Source organism: Myotis lucifugus, unplaced genomic scaffold (assembly GCF_000147115.1).
Source record: "Myotis lucifugus unplaced genomic scaffold, Myoluc2.0 scaffold_99, whole genome shotgun sequence".
Lineage (NCBI taxonomy): Eukaryota > Metazoa > Chordata > Mammalia > Chiroptera > Vespertilionidae > Myotis > Myotis lucifugus.
Genome location: NW_005871147.1, coordinates 2,626,195 through 2,645,285, shown reverse-complemented (window position 1 = coordinate 2,645,285; position 19,091 = coordinate 2,626,195). Strand labels below are relative to the sequence as shown.

Below are 19,091 nucleotides of genomic sequence, written 5' to 3'. Positions count from 1 at the left end.
GTGCTTCCACCGAGAAGTAAATTTGCAGCAATTCCTGTAGACGCTGTGGGTAAAACAGTACCACCACGACCTCTAATATAATGTATTAAAACTTTATACAGATATGCAGGTGAATAGGATTCCTAGCTGACAGGCCTCTGACAGCAAGCTGGCCACCTGTGGATTCCGTGAGGAATGGGGCTCCCTCCTCCCTCCTGTAAGGGTCCGGGGTGCAGGTGAATGGGGTTCCTGGCTGGCAGGCCACTGACAGCAAGCTATTCAACAGCAGATTCTGTGAGGAATGGGGCTGCCTCCTCCCTACTGTCAGGGTCTGATTTGAAGGCCAGACTCAGTACTTCCACGCTCAGCTCCGAGGGCGGGTTCCTGCCTGAAACCTCGCCCTCCAGGAAACAGCTGGGGGAGAGCACAGCTGTTTCCAAGACGACCCCTGCAGGACTGACTTCCTTCCGGTTGGTCGAGGTTCTGGACGTGATGTTACACCCAGGGTTTTTATATAAGTAGATTGGCAAAAGGTACAAACAATCCAAATGTACATCAATATGGTAAACTAAATGTGATATATATATAGAATCTTAATCAGCCATTAAAAAGAATGCTATTCTGATATATGTTACAGCACAGATGAACCTTGAAAAGTGAAATAAGCCAGACACAAAAAAACAAATATATATGGCTCCACTTATATGAGATACCAAGAAAGGGCAAATCCATAAAGATGAAAGTAGAATAGACGCTGTGAAGAGAGGAAAATGGTAGATATTTGGGAGATATTGTTTCATGGGTATAGAGTTCCTATTTGGGATGACAAAAAAGTTCTAGAAATGGTTAGTGGTGGTGGTTGCACAACAATGTGAATCTACTTAATGCTACTAAAATAGACAGTTAAAAATGTTTAAGAGGATAAATTTTATGTTATGTACATAATACCACAATTTAAAAAACAAAACACTAGAATCAGGGAGTACCATAACTGCTTTTCATTTTCCACAATTCACTAAATAGAGGCTTTATGCAATAAGAAACTTTCTAATACTGGAAGAAACATATGTAAACTATACTTAAAAGATAACTTAAATGCTTAAATTTAGTCCTAGAGGACTATAAACTTAATGCTGAATTAATGTATCTATTGATTTCAATACTTATTTCCATTAATAAAGACTAATTTCAATTAATCTGAATCTGTGCCAAGAAGAGCAATATTTCCACCAATTGTTTATTATTATCCTATGTACTCATACAAAATAAGAATGTATTAAACACATGCTAGCCCTGACCGGTTTGGCTCAGTGGATAGAGCGTCAGCCTGCGGACTCAAGGGTCCCAGGTTCGATTCCAGTCAAGGGCATGTACCTTGGTTGCGGGCACATCCCCAGTAGGGGGTGTGCAGGAGGCAGCTGATTGATGTTTCTCTCTCATCAATGTTTCTAACTCTCTATCCCTCTCCCTTTCTCTCTGTAAAAAATCAATAAAATATATTTAAAAAAAAAAATAAACACATACTAACATCCAATAAGGCTAATATTTTTAAGAGAAAAAATACAGATAGATATCTTCATTTACCTGCTATTTTGCCTAAAAAGATAGTCAAGCACCATAAAAAGTCCTTTGAGCATTATTTGAGTTGAAGCACTAATAACAGGTACTTCTCTTGTCTCCTCTTTACCATGAACCAGTAACATTTTTTCTTCTTTTTGAAGGACAGCAGAAAAATGTCCCTATAAGAAATTACAATATTAAGTATACAGTGGGGAAGTGTTACGGAGTAAAACAAACTTTTCAAAGCTATAATGAAACCCAAATGAAATATACATTGAAATTTTAGGCAAACATTACTAATACACAAATGCTAACAATATGCTTTAGGTTCCCACATTATCTTCAAAGACCTTTAATAAAATTATATATTTAGGAGGTTCATTACATCTTCAGGTAATCAATATATTATTTAGTACCCTTCAAAAGTAATGAACTACATAAAAATGTACTTACCAAATGGCTTCTCCATGGAGCTTAAAAGAGTTGATATGTGACCTAAATGTCTGAATTATTTTCAGTGTACTCTGATACTCAAAATAATACGACTATATTACAAGAAAAATTAAATGAATGAACCAAAGCTAATTCTAAAATTCAAATGGCAGAGTAAGGCCAAGAATAGCCAAGATCATTCCAAAGGAAAAGAACAAAGTGAAGAGATATGCCTTACCAGATATATCAGCATTTTTCTAACAGTAATAACACATATGACAGTTTAGACCAGTGGTTCTCAACCTTCCTAATGCCGCGACCCTTTAATACAGTTCCTCATGTTGTGGTGAACCCCAATCACAAAATTATTTTTGTTGCTACTTCATAACTGTAATTTTGCTACTGTTATGAATCATAATGTAAATATCTGATATGCAGGATGTATTTTCATTGTTACAAATTGAACATAATTAAAGCATAGTGATTAATCACAAAAACAATATGTAATTATATATGTGTTTTCTGATAGTCTTAGGCGACCCCTGTGAAAGGGTCGTTTGACCCCCAACAGGGTCGCGACCCACAGGTTGAGAACCGCTGGTTTAGATAAACAGAATCATAGAATAGAGTTCAAAATTAAATTCACACATAAATGAAAAATTAGATGTGACAGATATGGCATTACAAATAGAGGGAAAAGTGGACTATTTAGTAAATGATGAGAAAATTCACTATCCATACAGGAAATCAAAATGGATTCCCTACCTCACGAGATACACAAAAACAAATCACATACTCATAACATTTTGCATACTATTTCATAATGTTCACAGTATCCCATAGCCCACTCAGATCTCCATCCACCTAGGTTTATATAACCACTATTCTGAGAACAAAATATGAACTTCTTACCTATTTATTTTCCAAATTTTTAACTTTTACAATTAACAAAATAAATTTACAACCTAAACATATTGACTTCTTTTATCTTTGAACTAGTGGTCCAGCGCGCGAAATCGCGTGAGACCCAGACCCGCGGGAAATTGCGCAATACCTGGGACCCCCAAGTCCCACCGCGCCACGAGACCCAGAGTTAAGTCCCTGCCCACCGTGTGCGCCTCGCCACGCACACAGCCTCCTGGTGACCAGTCTTTGGTCCTTACGGCATTAGGGCCACTGGGTTTTTATAATATAGATAAGCAATTCATTTCTTTAAGCCTCATTTCCTTCAAACTAAATACTACTACTTTTTCATCCATAATTTATGCCATCACACATAAGCCTGTCAAACTTACATAATAAAATTTTAAAACAAATTGCTATATTTTTTACCCTGGATAAAACTTATTCACTATTAATCATTTCTAATTCACTAAATGAATTTCCACAGGTGGAAATCTTACCTGCAAAATGGGAAAAGTAGCAGTGGTGATGCCCATTTTGTGGAAATTTAAGAGCATTTCACTTCCACTCCATATTTTACAGGATGATTCATAATCCCGTTCCACAAGATGTTCAGAGTTTGCTTCTAACCAACTGGAATAAAATAAAATAGTCCCCATCAACCAGTATCATCCTATAGGCACCATTTTCACAGAACAGAGAATTGAGATATGTTCATCTGGATTCCTTGAAGATCTTAGGACACAAATATGGATTAATTAAGACATATTTGTGTCCTAAAAGCATGCAAATCTCATACCAGTATTACAAAATAAACATTCACATAGCTAAAAAGCAAGCTTTCAATCAGAAAACAAACAAACAAACAAACAGGCTTTTATTCACAAAAGAAAAACAGGCAGCGTTTTGTGGACTCAGCTGCTTTACTTGACTCTCTCCAAATGAGAGCCATGTCTTGGGAGCTTCATCCCAAATACACATTAAAGGAAATACAAAACTACCTAATAAAAAAATTTAAGTTACATATTAACACACAAAAAAGAGAATTAGTAGAGCCCTGGCTGGTTTTTCTCAGTGGGTAGAGCATTGGCCTGCGGACTGAAAGGTCCCTGGTTCGATTCCCGGTTAAGGGCACATGCCTGGGTTGTAGGCTCGATCCGCAGTAGGGGGTGTGCAGGAGGCAGCCGATCAGTGATTCTCTCTCATCATTGATGTTTCTCTCTGTCCCTCTCCCTTCCTTTCTGTAATCAATAAAAATATATTTTTTTAAAAAGTGAATTACTAGAAAATATATAAATATATTCATTAATTTATATACACATGTGTACATCCAATAATTGCTTAAATGCCAATTATTATGCCAGACAACTATACTAGGTAGTAGAAATACAGCAGTACATAAAATAGGGAAGGCCCTTATTCTCATGGAAATTACATTCTACTAAAGGAAGAAAGAAATTTAGAAACAAATACATGAACAAGAAAATATCAGGTAGTAATAAGAAGAATAATGAAACTAAATTAGATTAATATAATCTAATTGCTGCTTCAATTTGAATATCAAGAAGGCTCTCCTTGAGGTAACATTTATTCTAACAACTGAAGGCAAATGTACTTAGTCATGGCAGTATTGAAAGCAAAATGTACCCAGTCCTGGGAGGGTCAGAAGAAAATCATGCAAAGATCCTGAGGTGGTTCACAAATTATCCTCCTTTAAGGACCTGAAGAAAGCCAATGTATTTGCAACACAATGGGCAAAAAGGAATAATGGTATGAATAATGTTAGAGTGATAAGCAAGAATCAGATCATGTTAAGCCAGGATAAGAAATTTGAATTCTATTCAAAATGCAATGGGAAGGTTTTAAATGGAGGATTTTAAATAAGAGAGAGAGACCATCTATTCTAAGTGTTTAAAAGATGATTCCTGCTTCACAGTCACAATGGAGAAAGGCAAGAGTGAAAGCGGAGACTGGTTAGGAGGCTGTTACAGTATTCTAGTTGAATGGTAGACATGAGACAGGAATTTGGGATATTTTGTGCAGGTGGCATTTACAAGACTTACTGATAAATTGAATGAGGTGGGGCGGTAATCGAGAATTATACTTAAATTTTCTATTTGAGAAAATGATTAGTACTGTTTGCTTAGATGAGAAAGACAGGGGGTTAGGTAGGGGAAGGGAATAAGTTTTGTTTTGGAAAGCTGAAATTTTATATCCAAACAAAGATATAAAGTATAGTTGGATTTATGAACATAGCACTCCTGGGAGAGGTTGGGGCTAGACACAGGTTCAGGCCTCGGCCGTACTGCTGTGGGACTGGGTTATATAATTTAGGAGAAATGCAGAGCTAGAAATGAAATGAGGTCCTAGGACAAAGTCCTGAGGCACTTCAACATTTAGACATCAAACAAAACAAGAACTATCAAAAAATTGAGAATGGATGGACTCATTATGCATAAACATGCACTAAATGATAAATTTGTATAGGAGGACAAGAACTAAGCATATGGGGGTGGGGTGAGAAGGAGGTTTTTACAACAGAAATTTGTGTATACCTTTTCTGTTCAAACATGTGACTATGTAACTTTCACATTTTTAAAAAGTATACTGTTAAAGGAACAGAAAAATGCTGAGATAAATGAAATAGGATGTAGAGTCAGGGGAGGTTTTTTCTAAGATCCTATATAATAAAAGCCTAATATGCTAAGTGTCCGGTCATCCATTCAACCAATCAAAGCGTAATATACTAATGATATGCTAAGACTGCTCAACCGCTCGCTATGATGTGCACTGACCACCAAGGGGCAGACAGTCGACTGGTCGACCAGTGGCTATGACGTTCACTGACCAGCAGGGGCAGATGCTCCAACTGGTAGGTTAGCTTGCTGCTGGGGTCCAGCCGATCAGGACTGAGTGATACAGGCTGGACACACCCTGGAGCCCTCCCATAGTCCCTCCCCAGCTGGCCAACCTCCCGTGTCCCTCCCCGGCTCCAATCGTGCACCAGTGGGGTCCCTCGGCCTGGCCTGCGCCCTCTCGCAATCCAGGCTGAGGGATCCCCCCCAAGTGCACCAATTTCGCACCAGGCCTCTAGTAAAGAGATAAAAAACCTAATGTCTAATGAAAGAGAAATTATGTAATATAAATCTTAATGAAATTACTACTAAATATATTATTTTATAGTATTGAAATATTGGTTAATTGAAATTCATTAAACTAGAATTCTACTCAAACTGGACGATAAAGCAATAAATTAAAGCCATATCCAGAATTTTAAAATGTTAATTAAAACCATTAATTTATGTACAGCCCAATGTCCTATACACAGCATAAGTGGCTGTTAAATTATCCTGTTAAATTAAGAATAAGATTCACAATTATCAATTTAAAAAAATCTATTCTGTCCATTATGTTCTTTTGAATAAGACAAAAGTTTGGACTAGGCCTATTTTTAAAAGTTCAACTGATAAGGAACAATCCATTTCCAAAGTAGCCTGGTCAAAGTTTGCTAACAATAAAATACTCTGCAAAATAAAACATGTTTTTAATACAAAGGCAGCACAAATGACACTGATAGACAAATGTTCTTACTTAATGAGACTGCAGCACACAGCTTGTAAGGGTTCATGGTCTTTCTTCCTTATGTTATTGTTGACCATGCTATCTAGTTCATCTCGAGCAAACCGAAGCTGAACTTCCGTTATACTATAACTTGCTGATTCCCGAGCACAGTCCTCAATGTTATGAGCTTCATCTAAAATGACAACCTGTTCTTTCAGATTGATATCCATCTATAAGATAAAAAAAATTCCCCGTAAAACTTTCAGCAAAATGCATTTAACAGCAGTAGGTAAGATGTTTCATTTAAAAATTCACACTATAGGCCAATATTGCATGTGCAACTGATTCCAGGCCTTAAAACTTCTAAAGCACTAAAGCCAACCAAATATCAGCTCAACATTACAAAGTTTGCCATTTTTCACTCTCAAAATACTTTGCAAACCTATCACAACCAAAATAATGTGTTAAGTGAGTCTGGATTAAAGTACAGCTGGCTACACAAAGGAGCATAAAAATCCCTCTATGAAGGGATCTCCAACATAATTTAAAAAGCAGAGTAAAAAAAAACCTTTAAAAGTAAAATAACAATACAAGATTCAAAAGACTCAAAACATTAATGTATCTTTCGTTTTAGTCTGTCCTACAACACTTCATTGTAAGAACCGCTCTTCCCCAACTCCTATGTGATGTTGATAGGACTGTTAATCTGTTAATCAAGGGACATCACCACTCTTACTACATGGGTAGACTCAGAGACTAGGCTTGTCAATTAAAAAAAGTATTACATCCCTACATGGTCACAGTGACTGGTACAAGAATGAATATGAGATCCAAACTAGGCCAATCAGAGTAATTTGGGGTGACTAATATAAGATCATGTTCTTTTTTCCAGGTTAGCTAGCTAGCTACCTCTGGTTATCTTTGTTCCCATTGAAAAGAACTTGCCTGAACATAAAGCCATCACAATGAAGAGTTAATCAAGTGGTTTTTCTTAAGCTCTAATGAAGCTGAGTTTGTGTCACTTGCCATTGGAAAAGTCCTGATTAACACCAAGAAATGTCACAAAGCAACTGTCAATGAGTTACTCTGAAGAAATAATAAAATACAGAGGGTTGAAGATGACTGAGAAAGAACCATAGAAGAGTAGGAAATACACGGGGCTTAAGGAGGAATAGGACTTGGATTTGGATAGAAGAGAGTAGGGCATTTCAACACAGGTGTCATCCAAAGCAGAAATACAGGCCTGGCCAAATGGCTCAGTGGTTAAAAATAAAAAAGCAGAGATATAGGAAATAACAAGGAGTCCTCAGGGGACTATAAGGTAATTTTTATTGCTTTATTGATTTTAGAGAGAAACATTGACTTGTTGTTTCACTTATTTATGCATTCCTTGATTCTTCTTTTTTAATTTTTTTCTTTATTGATTAAGGTATTACATATGTGTCCTTATCGCCCCATTGCCCCCCCCCCACTCATGCCCTCACCCCCCTGTTGTCTGTGTCCATTGGTTAGGCTTATATGCATGCATACAAGTCCTTTGGTTGATCTCTCCCCCTTACCCCCACCCTCCCCTACCTTCCCTCTGAGGTTTGACGGTCTGATCGATGCTTCTCTGTCTCTGGATCTGTTTTTGTTCATCAGTTTATGTTGTTCATTATATTCCATAAATTCTTGTATGTGCCCTGATTGGGGATCAAACCCACAACCTTGGTATATCGAGACGACGCTCTAACCAACTGAGCTACCCAGCCAGGTAATTACCACTATGAGGTAATTTTTGAGTTCCAGTTGCGAGTTTGCAGCAGAGAAGGCTGAAAGAGCAGATTCAGGTCAGACTATTAAGAACTTGAAAGTAAGCTTAAAAAATATGGACTTTACCCAATGAGCAAAGAGCACTATGAGATTTTTAAGCAGAGGAAAGATTAACAAAAGTAATATTAGAAGACTGGTCTGCAGAGTTGCTCAGAAGAAAGAGACTTGGCCAAGAGATAGGATAAGAGGCAGGATAGTAGGGGTAGTAAACATAATTCTATTCATTTCAAACTTAAGGAAATAGAAAGCTAGAGTTTTGCAGTCAGATCTAAAGAGAGAAATAACAATTGAATATACCAAGTTATTCTGGGTGTTTTTTTTCTTATGCTGAAACAATTAGATGTCTCTAAGAAAAACCAGGCAAATAAACACAAATGATGTATACAAAGTTCAATTCTCAGAAGCTCACAAAGCATAATTTGCATAGTATGAATATTCTTCCAACATAAATTCTATAAAACAGATTCTTCAGATATTTTAAATGTTTTTAAATAATTCTTTCTGACTATTCATAAATGGAGAGAGTGATAGCTATAAATGGATCATAACTGGGCAATTTTGCCCCCCAGGGTATATTTGGCAAAGTCTGGAGACATTTTTTATTATTACCATGTGAGGGTGCTACTGGCGTCTAGTGGATAAAAACAGAGAAGCTGTTAAACAACCTATAATGCACAAGACAGCCCAACAAGGAATTATCCAGTCCAAAATGTCACCTCTAACAAGGTGATGAAAACCCTGCTATAATCCCACTTAAAAGTACTTATTACTTTGGAAATTAAAGCGACAAGATCTAAAATTCAATTTTTACTACACCTTACAATATGTTTTCAGTACTCTAATCTGTTTTATACACTTACATACATTAACTATAAAACAAAAAATAAAAGACATTAAAACATCTAAAAGCTTTCACATTCACCATGTATATCCCAATAAGTAGGAAAAAAGCTCTAATTTTTACGTATCTACTCACACTTTCCCTTATTTGTGCATCTAGAAGATAGTTGTAGGGACAAAATATTATGTCAGCGTCTTCTATTAGTTCTCGTGCTGTGTAATATGGACATGCCTTTAATTTTTTCCCCAAGCTAACGAGTTCTTCTATGTCCCAGGCCTTGCACATCCCTTGGAGAGTCTGGAATGTGTGTTGACCACTAATTTTATGAACACCATGATAAAAATAGCAGGATTTGCCCTAAAAACAAATATGCATAATTGAAATGTGAACCAATATTGGCACAGAGAAATAAAACAAGTTTATCTCAGAATTTTAGTAACATCATTAAAGCCACAAAGCAAAGATGAGACAAATTATACCATGTCTACCATCCCAAACTAATCAGAAAACTTGTATTTGTACAAAATGATCACTAAGGTAGGTGACTTCACAGTCTATGATTAAAAACTGTTAAATCTCATCCTAACAAAAGTAGATATTCTTGCATACCTGAAATATTATTTTAAAATTACTCCTGGGGCTAGTTAAGGTAATTTTTTCTTAACTGAAACAAAATTAACTTTTAACAGATAAATGCATTGCATTTCCAGTATAAGAGCACATTCATAAAAGAAACAGTGAACAAAAACACATGTGCCTTTGGATCAAGCCAAAAAATCAGAAAGTTTACACTTTAAGGGCACTTAGAATGACACTCCTGTACAGGCTGATAGCAAAACCAGAAAAGCTCATCCATTTTAGCAGTGTAACACAACCCTGAGGGCAGTCTGTCAATTAAAGCGTTATCACACTTTACACTCTTTTTCACTCAAACTGTCAGTTATCTATTTATCATTTCGCTTTGGTAATTCAGCCACAGTAAACATAGACACCTATGGTGACTTTGTAATTGGCCCTCATTACAATACCAAATTACCCTAAGGGCTTGGGAACAAGAAAAAGAATGTTCATGTATGCCTATGAGCTAAGCATTCTGAGGCAAAATTAGGTCAAGACAAACAACTAAAAGCAGGTATATTCAATTATGTACATAGCTAATATTTTTTAAAGACTTGTTTACTTTAAAACAGAAACTAAATGCTAATGAAAAATTCTAAACATTCAAGTCTATTGAATTACTTTTTATTTTTACACGATTCAAACTTATGACAGTAAAGATCAATCAAAAAACATAACCAGCACTACAGTATTCTAGGGATTACATAAAATAAGATTATCTGCTTTCAATGCACAATCTTAAACTTTATAATTGCTTTTAATAAGGAGATAATAATCGATTATGGTAAAATTTTCCCAATAACAAGTAAAAAATAGGCAATGCCAAGTCTTCTTGCATAAACTATATAGACAAAAGAGAAATTTCAAGAATTTGAGGAATCCAGTAGATTAATTAACCACTTATGGAAAGAAGTCTACTTAAAAGTGCACAAAATTTATGGGTTTTTATCATGAAGAGCCTTTTCTCTATTTTATTATTTTTTTAGTATTTGACTTTTTACTATTTTCATCTCTCCTTGAAGAGAACTTTTTAAATATTGTGAAGATTTCACAGTTCCTCAATTAAGAAGAACTTATTGGAAATAAATATGTAAATAGTATTTTCAACAATGGTTTTGATTCAATAATCTGTATTCTCTTCCTGACTCTGAACAAGTTCCCTAGTACTTCTACTTCATATTCACATGTCTGAATGCCTACTGAAACATCTTTTTAATATCCCAAACAAAGCTTGAATAAATTTCCATCTAATAAAATAAAGCAGAGAAAGAAAAGCATAATATAAAATAATTTATTTACATTATATAGTAGGAGGTGATATATCAATTAAATGAAACTCTAGGGGCTATAGCCATCTCCTTTTGTGTAAAAATAACTGACAAAATACTAGTGAAAAATTGAACTTTAAAAATGTATTAAAATATCATCGGTCATTTCATCTACTATCAATTTATAGTTCACCAATAATTTCTGGGTATAATTACAGACTCGTAACTTCCATTTTAGAGTAAGCTAGTTATCAAACAGGGACACAAACTACCAAACTAATACTATGCCAAAAAATTATTTAAAAGTCGTGTCTTTAGTAAGAAAGACTTCTCTATTTCCATCAAATTTCTAGTCCAAATTCATGTCAATCTAGATTTTCCTGGAAAACTTCAAAACCACAATGACATATCTTTAAAGTTAGTAATTTAATATAATTTTTTGGAAACAGAAGTTTGTGTTAATCAGAATGAGACAAGGTAATCATTATATTTCTCATTCAATTAAAAAAAACATTTTAAAATTTGCTCAAAGAAAACCTAAATAAACTATATTCCTTTGAAGTTTTAAATATGTATAAGACATTAATTAAATCTAGTCCATTTAAATACTTTTATCTCTTCATATGACATCATCCATGTTTGACTTACAAGAAAGTTAAGAAGACATCTGGTTTAAATGAAAATTAATTTCAAGGAATTAAATATCCCCAAACTTTAGGACAAAAACCATAATTTTAAACTTGAATAAAGATTTTTCTTGTGGTAAAATTAGTTTTCAAAAAATATTAATACTAGCAATTAATTTGATTTCGAAAGTTATTTGATTATAACTGGAAATGTATATATAAAAAATAAACAAAAAAATTGAGTTAATGTAATCCTTTTAACCTTATTTTTTTCTCAAAAACAAAGTAACTTTACTCACATTTTTTCCATCCAGCAATTCCATGCACTTTTCATTTCTGTTGAAGTTACCTACTACTTCAGGATGAACACAAGTATGATCCCTGCTGGAAAGAATAGTCATTGGGACCCTTGAGTACGCTGTCCTCCGGAGCTCTCTAGTAATTTGAGCAATCTGCTTGTGTGTACGTGTCCCAAAATATATTTTTGGTATCTTGGATTTCCCCCCATGATCCTTCTTAGTGGCATTTGAAGAATCTTGACTGTTTCCTTGTTTAGTAGAACAACAGCACCTAGCACAGTGACCAGAGGGCTGTATAAGAAAAGAAAAAGATAACTAACGTCGGAACTATCATAAAAAATGTCATCAAACCTCTCAAAGAATCAGAACCCATAGTAATGAATCACAACTTTCAAAAAATATCAAGATACCATCTAATACTTGCCATTAAAGAAAAACTACAAATTCCATTTCAAATTGGTTCTCTTCCACTCTTAAAACTTATAAATGATATTTTCATATTTGCACTGGTTCCTACATACCACTCCAACTCTCAAATTCCAAATGCTTTAAATACATTTTAACTTTACTCTTTCATAAATTATAATAAGATAATTTTAATTTTTGCTTAGGCTTCAAGTGAACAAGTGAGCTTAGAATTGATAGTACTATTTTGTTTACAGCACAGCCCATTTAAATATCCTGTAATATACCTATATTTTTAAAGTATTTAAAATATAGCTTACAAAAAAATAGAAATATCAAGTTGAATCTAAGTATCACTGAACAACAGAAGCAAAAACTATTCTCTAGCAAAGGTATGAAAATGAATGCATATTATTAATATTTAATAATAAAGGCAAGTTGCTTGTGTGGAACAAGTATATCTGAAATTCAATTACCTGTCATAAAATGCAAATCCATCAGTAAAATTATCATTCAGGATACCTTTTCCTGGACAATTTTACTCGTAATTCAGTTTCATAATTGAAATAGTTATATAAATGTCTCCTTAAATACACCATATATGGAACTTCAGGAATACAGTCTAATGTTTACCTGATTTTTTTCTCTCCTATTTCTAAACTCTCAAAAATAAAAAGCAGTTTAATGCTATATATTAGAACTCATGGATTCTTAATAACTACTACCTAACTTTAACCTTAATTACTATACATATGAGACAAGAGTGCAGCCTTATTAAGAGAAATTCCATGAAATGGTTAGTTTATAGAAGTGATCACTAATGGGGGGAAAAAAGCTAAGTAGCACAGTAGCGTAAGAGAATTTGTACTGTAGAGTTATAGTTTAGTAGAACAAATATACCATTTAACTGAAGTGTTTTGAAAAAAATATAATCAGTAAGATTAGCCTTCATCAACAAATGCTAAGTCATAGCATGTTACACCACAATACTGGGGCTCAAGCTGTCTTTTAGCCTCAACTCAGTGGAAAAGCAAGTTCAAATTACTGCCAGTCTCACTCAACCTTGTCCGCCATTAAATATTACAATACATGATAGAATGGATGTAAATGTGACCCTTCTGGAACTGTCACTCACTGGGATAAAAGGTTCACTGATGTGCCAAATAAACAGTCAAAGCAGATAAAGTTACAGCTATGCTGGAATTGTTACATTCCCCTCTCAGGTTGCCAGTAACAGCAGATTTCATTACAGAGTGCTGCCACATTAAATAGCCAGTTCCAAATATCCTGCCTTCTATATTGAATAATTACTTATTCACTGAAAGGATAAAAAGAAGAGTTATGAATGGGGCTCTTGTCAACAGTGAGGCAGGAAACAGCTGACATGTGGTTTATGTTACATATATTGCAATATCTGACAATTTATGGTCACACACAAAAATGGGATGCAAATTATATCATGATATTTCTGACTGAATTCTTTTTTGGCCTTTGCAATGATCACATTAATTAACACAGTAAAAGAATTAGGGTAACTCTAGGTAGCAGAATTAGTTTACTTTTTTATACCTTCAATCTTTTCACTCAATTATACTATTTCTCTTCCCTATGATAGTTAAATTTATCCTGAATATTAGAAAGCTGGGGTCTAATCATTGCTGTATACTATGTGGATCTATTCTATCCAAACATAAAAGTAATCCAGTAAAGTGGTCTTTTTTGAAGGCTTGGACATCATCTATATTTTGATGGAAGGAACACTTTTCAACACCAATTCCACTTAAAAGTTTATCACCTGTCCTATACCTTGGAATTCCACTTTTTTCCTCGACCAAAAAATTCAAACAACACAGAAATACACAAAATAAACTAGCTCCCCATCCCAAATAATTCATTATAACTTTAGACCTTTCATATATGTATAAATACATCTTTCATATAATTTTTTCAAACAAAAAAAGAAGCTGTTACACAGCTTTATAAGTTGCTGCTTTGTATTCAAACTTTTTAAAAGGTGTGAATTGGGCACTAATAATTTAAATAATGAATGTGTTTATTTTTAAATGTTATGCTTATAGCTGTACTAACAAAAACTAAGATCAAGCACTAGTTTCAGAAAATGTTTCCACTAGAGCAGTTTTATTAAGGTATCTTAAATTTGTTTTTCATTTCATAATTTAAAAAATTATAAATGATGGCAAATTTTATATTAACATGTTTTTCTTTGTTTTGTTTTAAGATTTAAAGTGCTCTGAAATCATCACACCATCTATCAACTTAAAGTGAGTCCTCAAGAAGATAGTTTTTCAGTGGGTGGATGGGCAAGTAGAATAGAAGAAAGAATTTAAGAAAGAAAGTTGATTCTTTTTCTTTTGCTATTGTAAAAAGAAATTATTTCTTCAGGAATGATCTATGAAAGGATTTGGTACAATCATATTTGAGAATGGAAAAAAATAAATGTGGCAATAGGACAGAGGCTTCAAAAAGACATTTAATAACAAAAAAGAATTATTTGTACCCAAGTCAGCAACATTCAATGCTGTAAGAAAACTAGGGAAATAATCTTGAAAAGAGAAATGGCAGGAGGTCATAGTATACTTCAATTCAATGAAAGGCTAACACTTTAAAAGATAGATAAGACACTTTAAGGATAGAGGTGGGCAAAGGGGAATGGGGGGCATCTATAATAGTGGCGACAAATTTAAAAAAGAAGAAAGACACTTTAAGAAAGATAAAACACATGGGCTCCCCAAAACCTGTAATCTCTATGATCTGTAAAGCAGCTACACTGAGTGGCAGAAGCAAACTCTTTAAGAGAGGGCTTCTTCTCCCATAGCTAGAAACTGTCTATGGAGTCCTTTTACTTCCACAAAAGGCAAGAAAACCCAACCCAAATAATAGCATAAACCTATTATTATGCAGGATTCAATTATTCAAAAATACATTTCAAATCTACAGTAGCTAAAACTATTCTTAGAATGTCAGCATCCAGGGATTTTTGGAAAATGTTCTTCTAAAAACTTCTATCTAGTCCCTCATTTCACCTGGTATATAGAGACATATATCTAAATTCCTTGAAAAGATGAAGAAAGATTTTAAGATTTGATCTTGAAAAAAAGGCCAAAACTGCTGAGTCCTTGCCAGTATTTCTTTCACAAAGCCATACTTAGAAGTTCAAGTAGATTAAGATAGCACAGTGTCAATCTCTAAAATTTCATAACTTTCTCCAACCTCTGCTTACAACAAAAACAATTACTATACCTGAATACTTAAAAAATAAAAATAAGCATGGTAATTAAATATGCTTAGAAATAGAAAATGACAAAGGCATATTTTAAATTAGGGTCAATGAACTATTACAGAGGGTTAGAGATGACCCATAAACTACAGACACAAGTTTTTGTGCATTTCTAGAAAGTGACTCCATAATATTCATCAGGCGCTCAAAGAAGACTGCTATTTATTTGGGTGACGGCTTTACCCCAAAACTTATGTCTGATTTTATATGGAAATCAAATGGAAACAGCATTTTCTTTATAACCATATTGGCCAGACACAATTATACTGCAGAGAAATAAACAAACTGAGCCCTGTCCAGTGTGGCTCAGTTGGTTGTGCATCATCTCATACACTGAAAGGTTGAGTTACATTCCTGGTCAGGGCATAATCTCCAGTAGGGGGCATTCAGGAGGCAGCTCCCACACTAATGTTTCTCTCTCTTTCTCCCACTCTCTCTCTCCCTTATTCTCCCTCTCCCTTCCTCTCTCTCTACAAATCAATAAAAAATATTTTTAAAGAAATAAACAAAATTATAATTCACACAAGATATATATATATATATATATATATATATATATATATATAAGCTTAAGCAACTGACCAACCAGCCAACCAGCCAGTAGCTATGACGTGCTCAATGCAGGAGCAGAAACCACAGGCATGGAAACATGGAACAGACTGATGAATCTTAGACGAAAGGGGGTAGGGGGAGACGAAAGGGGGTAGGGGGAGTCGGAAGAGATTAACCAAAGATCTTATATGCATACTAGAGGCCCAGTGCATGTATTCGTGCACGGTGGGGTCCCTCGGCCTGGCCTACGCCCTCTCACAATCCGGGACCCCTCGGGGGATGTCGGAGAGCCGTTTTCGGCCCGATCCCCACAGGCCAGGCCAAGGGACCCCACCGGTGCACGAATCCATGCACCAGGCCTCTAGTAATTTTATAAAGATTCCTCCACTACTTGCAAATTTATTTCTTTTTTATATTTTTTAATTACTTAATATTAACATAATTCTAAAACAGTTCAGTAATATTAATTTTAAATTCCATTTTACAGAAATTCCATTTTACAGATGAAAAAAGTAAAACAAAAAGTTCTTCAAGTTACTACAAAACACAATAAATTTGTGGAGAAGTTAGAATTCATAACCTCAAATCTTAAAGCTTTAAGATTTATTATCATCTACCATTTAACTTGGCAAAAAAGCAAAATACTGCCCTTTTTATTTCAAAAAGTCATGCACATATAGAGCTAGTGGTAAAAAGCCAATGAGTGCAGAATTATATTACAATCTTGAGGCATAAAAAACAGGGTTTATTGTTCATCTTTATCAACCATTTGCTGTTGTCCAAACCATCTAAACAGGTACAGAATATCTGTTGTGCAAAATCTCACATAAGCACACACTCTAGCAAGATAGCAAAAGTGACATAACTATACCTTTTCAACTATTCTTTTTAAAAAATTCAAACAGTAGTAGTACTCTACCGCCACAGTTTCATGATTAAACTGCACAAAGCAGCTGTTTATCCACTCACAGCCACCAGCAGGTGAACCTGATTCAATATTTATCACAGGCTTTCACAGATCACTGCTAACCAAGCAAACGTTTTAATTAAGCTGGAACTTGCTTCAAAGAGCTCATTCAAGATGTCAATCAGCAGGTAAGGGATCAGATACAGTGTCAGGTGAGAGTGTGTAATACAAATCCACAACTTTCTTCATCCCATCGCTGTAAATTAGCCTGCTCTAAAGTTCAGACTCTGATTGTAACAGACTGCCAGTCTCCTGGAATGTGTAACTGAAGTCACTCAAATTCTATTGTGAAGGTTGTAAGCAATATGTTAAACTGCAATGGGCTAGCACATTAAGACAGATCCTTTTCACGGTTGTTTTTTGATACCATAAGTGTTTGTTACCCTACTCTCCACTTACTGTTTACTTTCTTGCCTAGTGTAAATGGGAATTCCTTAACACAGTTGCCCCAGTTTCTGAAAAGTTTATGTTTCAGTAGAATTAATCAAGAAAGACCCAAAGTGGTATAATTTTTATCTATGTTAATACTTGAACCATCTTATTCTATAAGAATAAGAATTCTCAGTTTAAGTCAAACATATAAAAATGTCCAACCTGCTATAAAGTAAAGTTCTCCTGGATTAACATCACTTTACACAGATGTGGCTATACATAGCAATGAGTCCCAAAGTATAGTGATGAGTTACACTGACCAACTTCATAAAAAATACCTGGGGTGCTTATATAAAAAAAAAAAAGGTGGGGGGAAATACAGAATCAAAGGAGAGAGAGATGGGCAGGGAGGGGAACTGAATTTTAATTTTAGAGAAGAATGCCAGCTAAAAATTGTTAAATAGAATGATAAATGATAGAATTTTTATACACCATTTTGCAACTCCCTTGTAATAATTGATTCCTGCAAGCTACCGAAATGGATGCTAAAATCATTAGGTGAAAAGTTGTTGGGAAAAAAGATATTCACATAGTCTTTAAGTATTCCCTCAGATTACTTATTAATTACAAAAGGAAAATGTGCCTTTATAATGGAGAGACCTGGCAGTCACCACTTCAACAAAGTGATCAAACCTGCCATCATCAGTGAGACAAATTGGCATCACATGCCTCTTGATGTAATATAAGAAATATACTTATGTGTTCTTCTTGAACAAAACTATGATTATAAAATCCAAACAAGCAATACATGGATAAAAAATATCCCAGGAATAGAGAAACTGTAGTCAAAAGACATATTATTTAGTTGGTGAAAATTAATACAACTGCACACTATGTCCACTTATATACTTCAAAAAAGCTATTTAAAACTCCTATCCCTTGGGGTCGCAGGAGATTTTTATTTTCTCCTTTATGGTATATTGGTAATTTTCAAACTTCCATCAACCTTTTAAAATGAGAAAACATAGCTATCTTGATATCATCTTCCACATATTGACCAAAATAGTATAAAAGAACCCTATACAAAATATTTTTGCTTCTTCCATGGGCTTTAAAAATTAGATAAATAATCTACCTGGCCAGTGTTGCTCAGTGGTTGACCATCAACCTATGAACCAGGAGGTGACAGATCAATTTCCAGTCAGGGCACATGCCCGGGTTGTGGGCTTGATCCCCAGTGGGGGGTGTGCAGGAGGCAGCTAATAGATGATTCTATCCCATCATTAATGTTTCTATCTCTCTCTCCCTTCCTCTATGAAATAAATAAAAATATTTTTTTTTAAAAATTAGATAAGTTATCAATAGACAAGCCTCTAAAGAAGCACTACCCAATAAAGCTTTCTGCAATGATAGCATGTTCTATATCTGCACTATTCAATACACTTGCCAATACCCATATGCAGCTATTGAGCACCTGAAATGTGATTAGTGTAATGAAAGAACTGAATTTTAGTTTTAATTAATTAAAGTCACATATGGCTAGTGATGAGTGTAGATTTAAAGTATAACTATAGGTTCTACATTTAATCTGGAAAGAA

At 34.6% G+C, this 19,091-nt stretch overlaps 1 protein-coding gene across 6 annotated transcripts in view; it reads right to left on the bottom strand.

Annotated features, from left to right (window-relative positions):
- Positions 1 to 19,091, bottom strand: part of BRIP1 (BRCA1 interacting protein C-terminal helicase 1) — a 114,694-nt gene that overhangs the window by 60,131 nt on the left and 35,472 nt on the right. For all 6 annotated transcript variants that reach the window (XM_023756823.1, XM_023756825.1, XM_023756824.1 and 3 more), the window contains 5 exons: positions 11,900 to 12,190; positions 9,224 to 9,445; positions 6,466 to 6,665; positions 3,375 to 3,507; positions 1,564 to 1,718 (listed from right to left, as the gene is read on the bottom strand). In XM_023756823.1, the coding sequence (XP_023612591.1) occupies positions 1,564 to 1,718; positions 3,375 to 3,507; positions 6,466 to 6,665; positions 9,224 to 9,445; positions 11,900 to 12,190 (1,001 nt within the window). The remainder of the gene's footprint in view (positions 1 to 1,563; positions 1,719 to 3,374; positions 3,508 to 6,465; positions 6,666 to 9,223; positions 9,446 to 11,899; positions 12,191 to 19,091) is intronic.